At 54.4% G+C, this 14,689-nt stretch overlaps 8 protein-coding genes across 8 annotated transcripts; 3 read left to right on the top strand and 5 right to left on the bottom strand.

Annotated features, from left to right (window-relative positions):
- Positions 1-41: 41 nt before the first annotated feature.
- K452DRAFT_264458 (uncharacterized protein) lies at positions 42-1,491 on the top strand (the record flags this gene model as incomplete). Its single annotated transcript, XM_033538693.1, has 3 exons — positions 42-199; positions 263-1,107; positions 1,172-1,491. 3 exons carry the CDS (start codon positions 42-44, stop codon positions 1,489-1,491), a joined length of 1,323 nt encoding a protein of 440 aa, XP_033401149.1.
- Positions 1,492-2,322: 831 nt separating this feature from the next.
- On the bottom strand, positions 2,323-3,425 carry K452DRAFT_295078 (glycoside hydrolase family 17 protein; the record flags this gene model as incomplete). Its single annotated transcript, XM_033541772.1, has 4 exons — positions 2,323-2,552; positions 2,630-2,793; positions 2,846-3,109; positions 3,160-3,425. The coding sequence occupies 4 exons, from the start codon at positions 3,423-3,425 to the stop codon at positions 2,323-2,325; spliced, it is 924 nt and encodes a 307-aa protein (XP_033401150.1).
- A 348-nt stretch (positions 3,426-3,773) lies between these two features.
- On the bottom strand, positions 3,774-6,224 carry K452DRAFT_315686 (uncharacterized protein). Its single transcript, XM_033543883.1, has 2 exons — positions 5,602-6,224; positions 3,774-5,548 (listed from the first exon to the last, which is right to left on the bottom strand). Exons 1-2 carry the CDS (start codon positions 5,882-5,884, stop codon positions 3,876-3,878), a joined length of 1,956 nt encoding a protein of 651 aa, XP_033401151.1. The 5' UTR covers positions 5,885-6,224; the 3' UTR covers positions 3,774-3,875.
- A 296-nt stretch (positions 6,225-6,520) lies between these two features.
- Positions 6,521-7,120, bottom strand: K452DRAFT_305463 (uncharacterized protein; the record flags this gene model as incomplete). The annotated part of the gene is made up of 1 exon (XM_033542902.1): positions 6,521-7,120. The coding sequence occupies one exon, from the start codon at positions 7,118-7,120 to the stop codon at positions 6,521-6,523; it is 600 nt and encodes a 199-aa protein (XP_033401152.1).
- A 311-nt stretch (positions 7,121-7,431) lies between these two features.
- K452DRAFT_315687 (uncharacterized protein) lies at positions 7,432-8,804 on the bottom strand. The gene is made up of 6 exons (XM_033543884.1): positions 8,653-8,804; positions 8,540-8,600; positions 8,312-8,480; positions 8,008-8,251; positions 7,779-7,944; positions 7,432-7,718 (listed from the first exon to the last, which is right to left on the bottom strand). Exons 1-6 carry the CDS (start codon positions 8,688-8,690, stop codon positions 7,602-7,604), a joined length of 795 nt encoding a protein of 264 aa, XP_033401153.1. The 5' UTR covers positions 8,691-8,804; the 3' UTR covers positions 7,432-7,601.
- A 23-nt stretch (positions 8,805-8,827) lies between these two features.
- K452DRAFT_243474 (uncharacterized protein) lies at positions 8,828-9,838 on the top strand. Its single transcript, XM_033537910.1, has 5 exons — positions 8,828-9,014; positions 9,068-9,174; positions 9,226-9,321; positions 9,379-9,524; positions 9,575-9,838. Exons 1-5 carry the CDS (start codon positions 8,920-8,922, stop codon positions 9,644-9,646), a joined length of 516 nt encoding a protein of 171 aa, XP_033401154.1. The 5' UTR covers positions 8,828-8,919; the 3' UTR covers positions 9,647-9,838.
- Positions 9,590-10,724, bottom strand: K452DRAFT_243477 (uncharacterized protein). Its single transcript, XM_033537911.1, has 3 exons — positions 10,692-10,724; positions 10,529-10,644; positions 9,590-10,476 (listed from the first exon to the last, which is right to left on the bottom strand). Exons 1-3 carry the CDS (start codon positions 10,693-10,695, stop codon positions 9,766-9,768), a joined length of 831 nt encoding a protein of 276 aa, XP_033401155.1. The 5' UTR covers positions 10,696-10,724; the 3' UTR covers positions 9,590-9,765.
- Positions 10,725-10,906: 182 nt separating this feature from the next.
- K452DRAFT_283793 (uncharacterized protein) lies at positions 10,907-13,938 on the top strand. The gene has a single exon (XM_033539834.1). It carries the CDS (start codon positions 10,941-10,943, stop codon positions 13,677-13,679), a length of 2,739 nt encoding a protein of 912 aa, XP_033401156.1. The 5' UTR covers positions 10,907-10,940; the 3' UTR covers positions 13,680-13,938.
- Positions 13,939-14,689: the final 751 nt, after the last annotated feature.

The raw sequence follows: 14,689 nt of genomic DNA on the forward strand, positions 1-14,689 counted from the left end.
GTGTTGGAGCTCGCGGTTTTTCTCAGCCCTACAACACCAACATGGCCGCCCGCCAAATCACTGCTCGCCTTGCGGGCTTCGGCGTGCCATACACTGTAGACACACACGAGGACTACGTGCAGAGAGACGCCGCCTTCTCGCGCGACGGCGCATGCCTCGTCACCAACAGCGCCGACAAACGTCTGCGCGTCTTCAGCCTGTAAGACGCCATCCTCCTTCGTCGCTCTTGTAACACTACCTGACAAAAAGTAAACAAAGACAGATCACACGACGATCTCGCTGAAGGCAACCCGCACGCACTCGAACCGCAGACGACCATCGATTCTCCCGAGCAGATCAACGCCTACGCCCTCTGGCCGCAATGGGAGTCCAGCGCGGGCAACACGACCTACCTCCTGCATAGCGTGCTCCACCAGCCCATGCGCCTGGTCAACGCCGTTGACGGCTCCGTTCTCGCACGCTACCCACTCTATGACGCCTACCAGGAGGAATACCGCAATGTAATGTCGCTCGCCTTCTTGAACAATGGCGCCCAGTTCATCGCCGGCGCGCGCCACCGCCTCGCCCTCTTCGACATCACACGCTACAACGATGCGCCCATAGTTGAGCATGTGACCGCACCGCCCCGTCGTCCCCGCGGCATGTACAAGGACGCGCGCCACATTCGTGGCGAGTTCCTCGCGCTCGCAGTGAGCCCGTTCAGCGACCTCTACGCAGCCGGCACCGAGACCCGCAAGATCGCGCTCTATGACCCCGCTGGCCGCGGCGAGTGCGCCGCGCTCTTTTCACTCCAGACCTCGTCCCCGGGCACCGGCGTCACGTCCCTTGCCTGGAGCCCCTGCGGCCGCTACCTCTATGCCGCCGAGCGCAACAGCGACGCCATCACCGTCTACGACATCCGCGTCGCGGGCTGCCGCCTTGCGGTCCTGCGCGGACGTCGCGCCTTCACGAACCAGCGTCTGGGCTTCTCGGTGCTGCCGCACGACGAGGCTGGTCAGGACCACAGCATCATTGCCGGCGGCGCAGACGGCGTTGTGCGCGTCTGGAATAACCCCACCTCAGGCGAGGGCGTGCTCGATCCCAGCGCCGAGTGGCGCGCTCACGACGGTATGTGCTCCCTACCTACCACCCCACCACCATCATTACAAGCAGTGCTGATCTTCACTCGCAGGCGCCGTCGCTTCCACGCTCGTCAACCCCGTCGCGCCCTCTTATATCGCGACCTCCACCGGCGAGCGGCACTTCCCCAGCTATGACTCTGACAGCAATTCCTCCGACCCCGACAGCGGCTCCTCCGACTCCGACAGCGACGGCACCGACTCCGAGAACAGTGATGCCCACTCTGCTCACAATGACGCCGACGCCAATAACGACGTCGACGCTGACAGCATCGACGTAGAGGCCAACAGCAACAACAGCCACACCTCCGCCTCCAAGCAGAGCAGCACGCCCCCGGCGCCGGACCACTGGCTCAAGGTCTGGAATATCTGACCTTCCCAAAGAAGAAGAAGAAAAAGAAAAAGAAGGAGAAGGACAGAAACGTGTGCCCAGCTGCCTGACTGCCTGTCCGCCTAATCATTCAGCTTATCCGCCCACGGCACTCCCATCCACCACACTACTCTGCAAGCGTACGTGTTTCGCATGGCATCACATCGCATCGTATAGCTCTAGTCCTATTCGATTCGATCCGATCCGATGTGTTTAGAGTCGGTGTTTCAGCAGCGCATGCATGCATGTAAGCTATCGTACGCAGTGGGTAGGTAGGTAAAAACGGGCGTGCTGTTTGGCTCCTATGATATGCTATGCTATCTATGCTATGCTATGCTATACCCCCGTCCCCCCCTCCAGTGGATCAAGCAATCGATCAGATCAGACAATCAATGCTTCTTCATGCGTCAGTGCTTCCCCTAAGCCACTGCTTAAAACAAATAGACCGCCGTGTGGCAAGAGGGGTCTGTCCTCGCTACTGAAACTCGCTCGCTACGCCGTGCTAGCAGCGGGAACGGGCTCCGCCCTGTCATGCGTGCAGGGGCTATGCATGTATGCATACCTACCTACATCGTACGCATTTTGTGTGCGAGGTGCGCATTAGTTGTGGAGTGTTACAATGCACGAAAAAACGCACGAGAAGAGATACACAGGCAGACAAATAAGCAAACGAACAATAACGACCAATGGCCAATTGACAAGTCTGCTAGTACTAGTAACCATTCTACGCCGACTAAGCACAGACGCAGGTCTACAAGCCCTCTTGCAAACAAGCAAACGCAGGCATAATCAGGGGCATTGGTGCCCTGACAAGCAGACACCGGTGTGTCCCAATTAGGTGCAGCGCAAGTTGAACTTGGCCTTGCGGTCTGCCGTCAAGGCACCCCAGTGCTTCTCGTCGGCCGCGGAGCCATCGTCACCGACCGAGTCGGGCTTCCAGGTCTCGTCAAATGCTTCGAAGTAGAAGGCGTTGACGCCCCACTTCAGAATGCCGCACACGGCTTCCTGGTAGTACGTCTTGGCATTGTCGGTGCCAGCTTTGGCCGGGCCGTAGTCCGAGCCACCTGGAGATCGTGAGCGTCAGTTCGGAGAGCGTTGGATATAAGGGAAGAGAACGAGAGGAGAGGAAGGGAAGACTTACCATCGCCGGGCCAGCCCGTCTCGCCGTTCCAGATTTCGGGGCCATTGCTGTTGCCGCCGGCTACACTCTGGATGTGCTCGATGGCGCGAGACATGTCGTCGAAGTAAGTGGAGGTGGAGTTGTCAATAGGCTGGGCTTGCCAGTAGGCAAAGGCATTGCAGAGACTACGAAGCAATTAGCACGTTGAGAAAGCAGCTCATTACAGTGCTAGCTCACATGAGGTCGACGCCGCCCTGGATGACAGCGTCACCAGTGCCGTCGGCCCACTTGTTCCAGCTGTCTGCAGTGCCGACCTTGACGCCCTTGGGCAGGACGGTCCGCACGTCGTTGATCTTGTCCAGAAGCTCATCGCCCGTGAAGTTACCGCGGTAAAGCGTCTCAGAGCCGACGGTTACGGCATAGAGCTGATCCTTGTATTCGTCGGTTGCATATTGCGACAGCGCCGCCTTGTCGGCGTTGAGAGACTCTTCGACGTCGGGCCTGCGCCAGTTAGCTTTGATATCTTCCGTCAAATGCTGGGGTATACGTACCACACGCCTAGGACGACCTTGAAACCCTTGGCTTTGGCGGCCGGCAGCATGTACTGTGCGGCATTACAGTCGGACGCAGAGTATCCGCGGACGAGCTTGCTGCCAGAGGCCTTGAAGATGGCCTCGTAGTCGGCCTCGTAGTCGGATTGTGCCTTGCACGAGCCGTCTGTCTTTTTGGTGCCGAGCGAGAAGCCCAGCGTGCCGGCAGCTGAGACTGCCTCGGGAGCGAGGGCCAAGGCCGCGGCGGCAATGGCAGAAAAACGCATGTCGAGAGCTAAAACGGGGAGTAATGTGTCGGTTGAAGCTAGGTGGGTGGTGTAGTGTATGTATAATTAGAAGGGAAAGGCTACTGGGAGGATATCGCAGGAGGATGTTGTTGAAGGAATGGAGTTACACTGGGAGACGCAAGTTAAAAAGAGAGTCGGCGGCTGGAGCCAGATGTTTGCTGCTGGTTGCAGAAGGTGGAGTGGGAAGGAGAGACAGACGCTCCCGTCGCGCCTGCCAAGCGCGCTTGAGACATGCGACCATGCGACCCCGGCCAATCCCGCGCCGATCTCAGGGACCCTCGGTCCGCCCCAGAGCCCCAGGGGGAAGCACGGTAGTCTAGCTTGAATCGGCATTAAACTCTAGCATTAAAACTTAAGGTTACTCTGGATATCTAGGTCGTCTCGTCATGTTTTTCTCCCCTCTCTATAAAAACACAGCTTTTGCTTCTTTCACTTCCTGCTGATCTTGCTGATGGTCTTGGCCAAGCTCCGCCGGCCCGTGCGGTGGCTCTTGGCGCTCGAGTTGAACGATTCGCGTGTGTGTACGCGGTCAATGTCGAACGGACTCTCTTCATACGTCACCGACGTCCGCCTTGCCGACGCAGCCGTCTTGATCCTCGCAAACCGTCCCCCTTCGACGTCAGAATCTTCGCCCGTGTCCTCGGCAATCTCCTCCTCTTCCTCCTGCACCTTCTCCGATGTCGTTCCCCGCACTGACGTCGAGGCCGTCTTCGATTCGACGTACCGCGCCTCATCGACCTGCTCGTCCTCCCCGATGTGGTTGAGTGCATCCTCGTCTGCCTTGGTCGTTTCCGAGTTGGGCTGAGTCGCCTGTTCTTCAGCAAGGCTCCGCATGAAAGCCTCGGATTGCGCAGCGTACTTGCACTTCTGGCGGATGGCTGCACCATATCTGTAAAACAGGAAGGGAGCCGGCAGGCAGGCAAGCGCCAGGAAAGCAGGTATCATCGAGGCCCAATGGATACCGAGGTCCATGTACATGTATGTGGTAAACAGTGGGAAAACCGCACCAAAAATAGAACGCAATACCGAGTTTGCGGCCAACACGGACGCGGCGAAGATGGTGTAGGCATCGATCAAGTAGTTCATGATCGACAGGAAGACCAGAACCATGCCGAAGCCGAACGGAATACCACCAGCGATGCTAGCAGCCCATGGCATTGTAGGGTAGTTGGTCCAAGCAAACCAGATGAGGCCAATCGGAAGCGAAATGCCGCCAATGATAGCAGGGTGTAAACGGGTTTCGGCAGGAGCAAAGCCACCATTTTCCTCGGAAACCTTGGCATACCGTTTGTTATCAAAGAAAATGATGTATAAAACGGAAGCGACCATGCCGATGGCGACACCGAGGAAAGCCAGGCTAGAGATACCCGCAGACCAGCCTCTAGACTGCTCGTAGACTATGGGGAAGGCTCCGAATAGCATGTATAAAGTACCATAGACAATTGCCATATAAATGCTTAGTAATAGCACAATAGGCTCCATAAATAACAGGATCCAAGGCCTGGACAAGCTGGTTTTGAAGGCCTCACCGACGGTAACGGTACCTTGGTCGACTTCCATTTTGCTCTTGTACACCTTTCCGGTCATCTGAGATAGTTTGGCCGCGCGCGCCTTCAACAGGACAGGGGCGTAGGTTTCCGGGATCATAAAGGTACCAAAGATCCAGAGCACACCGCTGAATATGGCCATGATAGCCATAATCCAGCGCCATCCCACGGTTTCTCCGACAAATCCGCCCACGATGGGTCCGAGCACGGGCCCCATGAATGGACACAGACAGAAAATGCTCATGGCCAGACCTCGCTGTTTGGCATTGAACATATCGGCAATAACACCACCGGCGTTGGTCATGGGAGATGATCCAAAGGAACCAGCGAAGAACCGGCAGATGAGGATGGACTGAGTGTTTTGAGATCCAGCAACTCCGGCATTGAAAAACGAAAACATGGCAAAGGTGCCAATGAAAAGGACCTGACGGCCGTAAAGTTCGCTGAATGGCGCCCAGAGAAGAGGACCGAGCGCAAATCCAAGGACGAAGAACGAAAGACCTAAAATGGCAACCTCTTGGCTCATGCCATATTGCATCATCATACCAGCGATACCTGGCGATTGTCAGCACATCGTTCCTGCACATATGTGGAAGAGCCCAACGTACCGCCTTCAAATGCTGAAGAACAAAACGACACGGCCAGCGTCGAGAAGGCCATGGTCAGCGTGACCGCCCATTTGTAGGAGCCGGACCAAAGTGTCGGATTCCTGGGGTCATTGTCGATCCATTTGACGACGTAGGGCGACGCCTCAGTGCCTTCGCCAGCATATGGCCAATTGAGCACCTCGGGCGTCACGCACGCCTTGTCGGTGACAATCTTCCAGTGCGGGAGCACCCTGGGGCCGTTGCCCGACTCGATGTCCTGCCCGGACGCGGTGTCCTTCTCCATGCTCGGCTCCCGTGAGTCTCGGCTATCGTAGTTTCTCCAGGAGATCTTCGTGGGGCGGGGATACGGATGTGGCTCGAGCCTTTGGCTTGTCCTTGGAGGACGAACGAGCGCGGGATGGGGACGGAGGGAACGAAAGACGGATGGGGGAGAAGTTGTGGCGCGCCCTGGGGCGGCACCAAGGTTATAAAAAGCTAACGCACCCCGTCGCCATCTCGGTGGGCTCCAAAGAGGCGCCTAAACCCGACTCCCGACGGGGGCGCAAACGGTGCTAACGCCCGTAATTCCGGCGGCGATGTGGGGGCCGGGCCTCTTTTTTTTCTTCACCAGGTCCTGTTTTTCCCCTCCACCATGCAGGGACCGATCGGGGCGGGTTAGGGCAGGCGCTAGGCTGGCTCCGTCGTTGCATTCGTCTGATCATCAGCCGTAGGTCTTGCCGACATGACTTTCTTCAAACTTCCAAGCCATTCTTTCGCAGGCAGCACGCGCGAGCATTGGGAGTGCGAGTGATGACGCCTAGGTTATCAGCCGAAAGCTGACAAACAGATAGAAAAGCGTGACGCGGCCGATACGGCGAGGTTGAAATTGATGTGATGGCTAGCCCGAAGAGCCGCAACCGCTTGCCGCTCCCGACCCTGGCTAGCGCCGAGTGGCGTTGTCGGGATCGCAGTTGCCGCAAACCCACGCCGACAACAGCCGGCCCAGGCCGCACGAGTCATCCAGCTTCGAGACTCTAGAAGGATCACGTAGAATCATCGCCCCTCTGACTCCCAACTCCCCCGCTGCCACTGCTGCCTCGCCACGTCTGGCATAACTGCGACGCTGCAATACTGCCCTACCGGTAAGGTCACCGCGCTCCGCACGCCCGCATCGTATCCTTTGGTGCGCCCGACGTGCTCCTGGCTGGCAGTCGCTGGTCAACGGTGAGCTGACACAGGCGACCTGGTCGTCATGGCGCCGCTCGCGGACCGGTGAGTGATCTGCACGCGTCCCGCTTTGGTTCACTGCAGCTTCGTGCGCTGTGGCGCGATGCGTTGCGGCGTGTTGACCGCAACGCTGTGTCTGCATGTCTGGTCTGTGGCCAAGCGGATCTGCCTCGTCAATTGACTTGTCACTGCTGGCTTGGGTCGTGCTAGGGGTGTCGTGCTCAAGATTAAGGGGTCGATCTATCTGATAGGTGCTCGTTGCTCGTCCCATCTCGACATGGCACCAGCGTAGCCATGGTGTATGGTGCGCCATGTCTGCAAGTACGACCCTTTAGAAACGTTTGTCGTGGCGCCTTCGATGGGAGCGACTAATGCGCGTGAAATAAGCAACTCGCGGGCCCAGGGGACACTACCATGCAAGTCAAAGGAGCTATCGGCAAAGGGTGTTTGTCAAAGGCTGGACCGACGCGAGTTGATTGAACGAGAGGGAGAGGGCTACGAAGCTGCAGGAAAAGACATTGTAGCTGACCAAGTCTGGTAGCGCTCAAGGACTGCTAACATGGATATTTTAGTTAACAAGTTCCACTGAAGCCAAACTGCTGGTGGATGGATCGTTGGCAAAGTAACTGTGCCGAAATTCTAACACCCATTGCAACTTTTGCAAATTGCAAACGAGACTTGGTGCCTAGGCACAACCAAGTGGTCAATTGGATTCGTTAAGGTTGTGGAAGCGCTTCATGTCACTGTTAGCATTTCGAATCATCGGACCCCGCTTATCGTATTGAACCCTCAGCCTACGAGCTCATTGGCTTCAAAAGCCACACAAACAACATGATCGCCGCAGCTACATGAAATGCCCGCGCAAGTCGAGCCATCCGAGGTGCCAGGAAGGAACCAGATCTTTGCTGATTCTTGACAGTCACAAAGTCAGCAACAAGCTGCTACAGTTAAGAGCGGATTGGAACACTTACTGCAGCTTGAATGTTCTGTGCATCCGTTGGCAACGTGCCTTTTTCAAGGTCACCTGAGGTGGCATATGGTGACGTGCTAGCATCCTGCTTCTCGTCCTTCTTTTGAGTGACTGTCGAGATAGATCTTATGGAAAGCGAAAAGGGACCTTCTTGGTCACCGAAAAAGCTGTGTGGATTATTAGAGATAAGAGCTATTATAGTAAAAATAAAGAGCAAGAAGTATACGTACCTCCGCATCATGATGCTTAGTCTCTTGACATTCTTCAAGTTAGGAGGCGGTGCATCCTTCTTTTCTTTGCCGCGGTAAGTTGCCTTCAAATCTTTCCATGGGATAAAAACGGACACCGGTTTGTCCTCCGCCGCCTGAGTTGAAGCTGTAAAGTCATACTCATAGGAGATTGTGGCTTGCTCCCTTCCATTCTCAGGGTTCTTCTCAAGCAATGTGTCCTTCAGGTTGAATGTGTATTTCTTGGCTGGATGATGTTATCAGTTGTGGAAACAGGAGAAGGTCCCGCCAAAAGCAGTAAGCGTACCGTCAGATTTGGTAATCTCAAATTGAATACCATCATAACCATCGATGTTCCAGACTCGGTCTTCACCTGTAGTCCGTTGACTGGCGAAACCGGCGCCACCGAGAGTCTTAATATCAAGAGTCCCGTGGAAACGGGCAACGGAATCAGAGCTGGAGCATTCAACGTACGACTATAGAAAGATATCAGCCTACCGGATAGATTTGACAGGGGTGAGTTAAGGCAGCGGACCTGAGACTTTCCTCCACGCACACGATCATCCGACGCCGTCCAATCGGCAGGATTCCAGGCCCTGGAGCTAGTGGTGAGCTTATGTTGTAGTGTGATCGGGCAAAGGAACAGACTCCTTGCCACCGAAAAGGTACAACTTGTCGTGTGCCATTGGTATGAGATGCGTGTGAGTATTGCAACGGAAGCGCCCACGTGCTGTTTGATGTCGCGTGGTTTTGACTGAGATCGTTAGCGCGGAATGACGTCTGAGAGAAACGCGGGATGCCGAACGCCGCAAAGACGGCAGATCGCGGTCGAACAACCTTGCGCGCCCCTAGTGTCCGCCTGAAAACACCAAACGGGAGAGCTTGTCGTCACAGCACCTAATACTCTGTTTCAAGATGGATCTCATCCACATGACTGATGAAGAGCTTATTAACGAGCCCTTCAATCCTTGCTACACAGTTGTGCCAACGAAGCCGGCGATCGTCAACCAGTAGGACAAAAAACCGCAAACATGCATCACGAAACTGAACTAATAATCAACAGAGATAACCACTATGAGCGCGTAGCCTTTCTGGAACGGCCGCTGCTTGGTCCACTGCTTTTCGTCAACAACGCTTCCGATGCCAGAGATCACTGCGCGAACGAGAGAAGTACGCCGAAATTGTCCTTAGAACCACCTCTCTCGATGCTGATTTCTCCAGCTTTCCTATCTTGGCTTCGTCTTGCGACCTATATGGCCATCGTGTCTGTAGCAATCGTCATATCATTCCATCTCAAACATCAGCCCAGTGACCTCGGTAGTGTACCAATCCCATGTTGCTGCACAATGCAAAGACTAATATTTACATGCTTAGAGAGACGGTTGGCTTTGCCTTTTGGGCTTATTTTTTGGGTCCTCTCACTTGCATGTTTGGTTTCTGGTCTGGCAAACTACATCAACACTGTTACAAACTACAGCCGAAGAGCAGCACTGGTTCAGTCAGGATGGAAGACGCAAATTGTAAGCTGCCCCACCTCATCGAGCAGCAATGGTCTAATCGTAGAAAACAGGTTTTTACTGTTGTTGCAACTGCCATTGTTGCAGCATGCATTCTATTTCTCTCCACTGGTGCTGGTAAGTAGATCAGGCTAATGGGCCATCTTGGTCCAGTGGAGCCCCAAATCGCATACTCCCCATCCCTCTGTGCCTTTTTCGAACCGCCAGCGCCATCAGTACAATTGTTGCATCCCCGAACTCGGAATCAAGAAAATTCAAGAACTGCCCAAGTAGTGTCATCGACGGTGGTGTAAATCACACCCGAATTCAGCAAGTTGTCACCTGCCTTAGCAATATCCGCCATATCCAGATTAGTCCTCGATGCAATCTCCTGCATGTGCAAGCCCTCGTTGCCTTGTGGTGCAGTGCGTAGGATTTCGTAGACCTTGCGCTCTGCTGCACTCATAGGCGGAAGCTTCCTACCGCTGTTGTTCTGACCATCATCATATGTAGTGTTTGAGTTGCCGTTGATCGCCGGTTTACCCTCTGATCCCAGCGGTCCACGGGTGAAGTAGAGGTGGACGGCAGTGGCTTCGAGCAGGTGGTAGGAGATTTCGTTCAAGTCGACAATGGGCCGGATGATGTGCGCACCGACATGTCTCTTGCCGCCGTAAGACCGCAACTTTCCCCAGACTCTTGCGTAAGCATTCTCGACAAGCTTTGGGGGCGAGCCGTCGGCCGGTTCTAGAGGGTTGGCCGCGTCGGAGTCGATCCACTGCTTGACCTCTACTAGGCCAGTGCCATCGTCGAACTTGTAGGTGATGTTGGTTGTCTGTTGGGAAATGTTGCGAATCTGGCCGACAAACGTGATCTGCGAGATCTCGGCGCCATCGATAGTGAAGTCTGACTCTTGGGTGTTCTTCGCGTCGTTGATCTGCTTGATGGTAACCGGCCTTAAGGTGTCTTTGCCGTATCCCTTCGAAGAAGATTAGCGAATGATGCTGGTAACTTTGAAACACCATAAATACCTTTGACGCGCTGCCTGGACTGTTCTGACTTCCTTCGCCGGGTATGAAGCCTCCGCCACCTGCGCCGCCCTGGCCACCGTAGGAGGTATTCGAGTAGTTGCCGTCGTTGCCGTAATCTGGAACGAATCAGTAATGAAATGCAAGGCATAGAACATGTACGAACCCATTGTGTGTTGGTGTTGTAGGCGGCGTATGTGGTGAAGTAGGAATCGTGTTCGGCGTTTCCGCCTTGAGCGCGACGGAAGACGCGAAGCAAGCGCGTCTCCCCGCAATCACGTGCGTTCATAAACCCTGTAAATGCCAAGACTTGGTCCCAGAAATTTCCCATGGCCGAAGCCGACGCATCAGTCTGCTCTCAAAAAAGTCGCCGCGCATCTTCAGCCGGCAACAACGACCACAACACGCCGGAAAAATGCCACACCGCGATGTTTCCCCGGCGCTGTCCGAGAACGAGTTCGACATATCAAAAGGACTCATTGGTGCCGCGAGCGACGACGAATTCGAAAGCCACCCTAAGCGCGCCTCAAAGAAGTCCAACAACGATTCGGTCTTCGATATTGCGGCAGAACTGGACGGAAAAGCCGAGGATGGAGGCGACAGCGACGATGAGGCTTTCATTGCCGGCCAGCAAGCGGCAGCGAACCGCAAATCTGCGAATCTCAAGGGCCGCACTGTGAAGAAGGGCGGCGGTTTTCAGGCCATGGGCCTTAACCCCGTTTTGCTGAAGGCAATCACGAGGAAGGGATTCTCAGTGCCTACTCCAATCCAAAGGAAGACCGTTCCTCTCGTCATCGACGGTCAAGATGTGGTAGGAATGGCTAGAACAGGTTCTGGAAAGACGGCCGCCTTCTGCATACCCATGATTGAGAAGCTCAAAGCACACAGCCCTAAGGTTGGGGCAAGAGCCGTCATTATGTCGCCTTCGCGTGAACTGGCGCTGCAGACCTTGAAGGTCGTCAAAGAGCTTGGACGTGGTACGGACTTGAGGACAGTCTTGCTGGTGGGTGGTGACAGCCTGGAGCAACAATTCGCGGATATGCAAACGAACCCGGATATCATCATTGCTACTCCTGGTCGTTTTTTGCACCTCAAGGTTGAGATGGACCTGGACCTCTCCTCGATTCGCTATATTGTCTTCGACGAAGCCGACCGGCTGTTCGAAATGGGTTTCGCTGCACAGTTAGCGGAGATTTTGCATGCTTTGCCCGCAAACCGCCAGACACTTCTCTTCTCCGCGACGCTTCCCAAGTCACTGGTCGAGTTCGCAAGAGCAGGCCTTCAAGAACCGAAACTTGTGCGTCTGGACGCCGAAAGCAAGGTGTCCCCGGACCTTGAAAGCGCATTTTTTACTATCAAAAGTGCAGACAAGGAAGGTGCTTTGATCCACGTCCTTCAAGACATTATCAAGATGCCAGTAGGAGAGACGCAGGCTGCCATCAAGGCGAAAGAAAAGAAGGGAAAGGGCAATGACAAAAAGCGCAAGAGGGATTCTGACGCTCCTGACGCCAACGATTCGCCAACAGAACATTCTACTATCGTTTTCGCAGCCACGAAACACCATGTCGACTACCTGACTAACCTTCTCCGGGAATCTGGCTACGCTGTCTCGTACGTCTACGGTTCACTGGACCAGACCGCTCGCAAAATGCAGGTGCAAGATTTCAGAACTGGCATGACGAACATCTTGGTTGTCACTGACGTTGCAGCACGTGGTATCGACATGCCTATGCTTGCGAATGTCATCAATTACGATTTCCCGCCGCAGCCGAAGATTTTCGTTCACAGAGTTGGTCGAACAGCCAGAGCCGGAAGAAAAGGATGGGCCTACAGTTTGGTGCGCGATTCGGATCTACCCTATCTATTGGACCTGCAACTCTTCCTTAGCAGGAAGTTAGTTATGGGTAGGGTCGAGGGCGAATTCAGTTTTGCAAGCGACGTGGTTGTTGGCAGCCTTGTGCGCAACAAACTGGAACGATCCGTAGAGTGGGTTAACAAACTACTTGACGAGGATGCCGACTTGGACGCCCTGCGCGTAGTTGCCGGGAAGGGTGAAAAGCTCTATTTGCGGACACGCAATTCTGCCTCCAGCGAAAGCGCAAAAAGGGCAAAGGAAATCATGGAAGGCGATGGTGCGTCTGAGTTGAACATGTTGTTCAACGACGACGTTGACAAAGCTGAAATGGAAAGAGAAAAGATGTTGGCGAGGATCAGCGGGTTCCGGCCTCAAGAAACCATATTCGAGATTGGTCGGCGGGGACATGCGAATACCACCGAAGCAGCTGAGATTATGCGGAAGAGAAGGGAGAAAATCGATCCACGGAGACATCATGAGGCGGAAGCCAAGCAAGCAGCAGCCGAGTCTGTTACCAACACATCTGCCAATGGCGGAGATGATGCGCTGGAAATGGATGGGTTTGACGAGATGGAAGTCGATCTCAATGAGGCATCGGAAGACGAGCTCGAAATCACCTTCCCGGATTCCCAAGCTGGCAAAAAGAAGTCAAAAGAGGACTGGCAAGATTCGGAGCACTTCATGTCCTATACCCCCAAGTCCTTGAATCTCGCCGAAGACCGTGCGTATGGCGTACACTCCGGCTCGAACGACAAGGGCGGCAACTTTGTTGAACAGGCAAAAGGCGCCGCCATGGATCTCAACAACGACGAATCGCGTGGATTTGCCGAAGCAAGCAAGGCGCGCGGAATGAGGTGGGACAAGAAGAGCAAGAAATATGTCGCCAGAGCGAACGATGAAGACGGGTCTAAGGGCGCAAAAATGATACGGGGAGAGAGTGGTCAGAAGATCGCTGCCAGCTTCCGAAGTGGGCGTTTCGACGCATGGCGGAAGACTAACAAGATCGGACGGACGCCGCGTATTGGTGAAGTGGAAGCGCCGTCAAACAGGTCAGGCCCTGGCCAGCGCTACAAGCACAAGATGGAGAAGGCGCCTAAGGAGGCCGACAAATTCAGAGATGACTACCATGTTCGCAAGAAGCGTGTGGCAGAGGCCAAGGAAAAACGCATGGGCAAGTTTAAGGACGGAGTCAACGCTAAGAGTGAACTCAAGGGCGTCGAAGATATTCGCAAGGCTAGAGCCGTCCAAGAACAACGCCGGCAGAAGAACGCAAGGCCTTCGAAGAAAGCCAAATTGTGAGACGCGGATCGGCGATGGCGGTAGTTTTCCGATAGGCATTCGACAATTTCCAAAGGCTCGGCGCGAGGATCTTCGATATCGGCTATTTCCGCAATAGATAGTCGATTGCCAGGTGGTGCTGGTAAGAGTTTCGCTCAGGCAATTACTCGATCAATGCAGAAACCGGAAACTTTCAGGATTTAGTTCATCAACCAAGATCTGGTGTCCCAAGTGCTTGGATTGTCTATCATCAGGATTCCCAGCAGTATCAAAAAAAAAAGCACCGGCTTCGTCGTCTGAGGAGGCAGGGCTTGTCACAGTTTAATTGTGACATGTGACGCTTAAACGAGGACCTCCACCACTTGATAGGCAGGGAAATTGTTTTTGCAAATCACCCGTGAAGGGCAAATGCTGCGATTTACTCTCCGACTTTATCCGGCATCTGCAGGCAGATTCCGTCGGCTCTTGCTATGCGAGAAGTGAAGGACTTCGTGGCACATTGCTAGCAGTCTCGAGGGCATGAAGAAGCCCTCGTCTTTAGGAGCCTTGGGGAGATGCATTTCTCCCAAAGACAACACTATCCGTTTACGTGCTTTTTTTTGTTTTTTACTCAGCCACATGAGGGGTAAGTGCTTCCGACAAGTTGATTGGTTTTTGCACGACAAGAGCATTTTCGCAAGCTAATGGTGGAGTGGGACTGGCCGCTACCCTTGGCGCAGCTATGTACCATTTGGAAGGTCAGACTGGAGCGCGCTCTCTTGGCCCTACGGTTTCTAAAATTTCCAGAAGATCCGCCACCAAATTTCGGCGCAAGCCAGAGACGGATGGCGCTTTCGCTTGTGCAAGCAGCCCCATTGCTCGTCACCCGCCGGGCCCCATACTTTTTTTTTTTTTTCCTTCTGCTAATGTAGCAGTCGGCCGCCGTTGGCGCAAGGCGTGCTAGCCGGTGGGGAAACCGTGTCTCGTTGAGCCCCGACGACGGGGTCCCGGAGAAAAGAAAAAAAGCCATTTATCGAGAGTGTTGGGGGCTC

The sequence above is a fragment of the Aplosporella prunicola genome (genome assembly GCF_010093885.1).
Source record: "Aplosporella prunicola CBS 121167 unplaced genomic scaffold K452scaffold_4, whole genome shotgun sequence".
NCBI classification, from domain to species: Eukaryota; Fungi; Ascomycota; class Dothideomycetes; order Botryosphaeriales; family Aplosporellaceae; genus Aplosporella; species Aplosporella prunicola.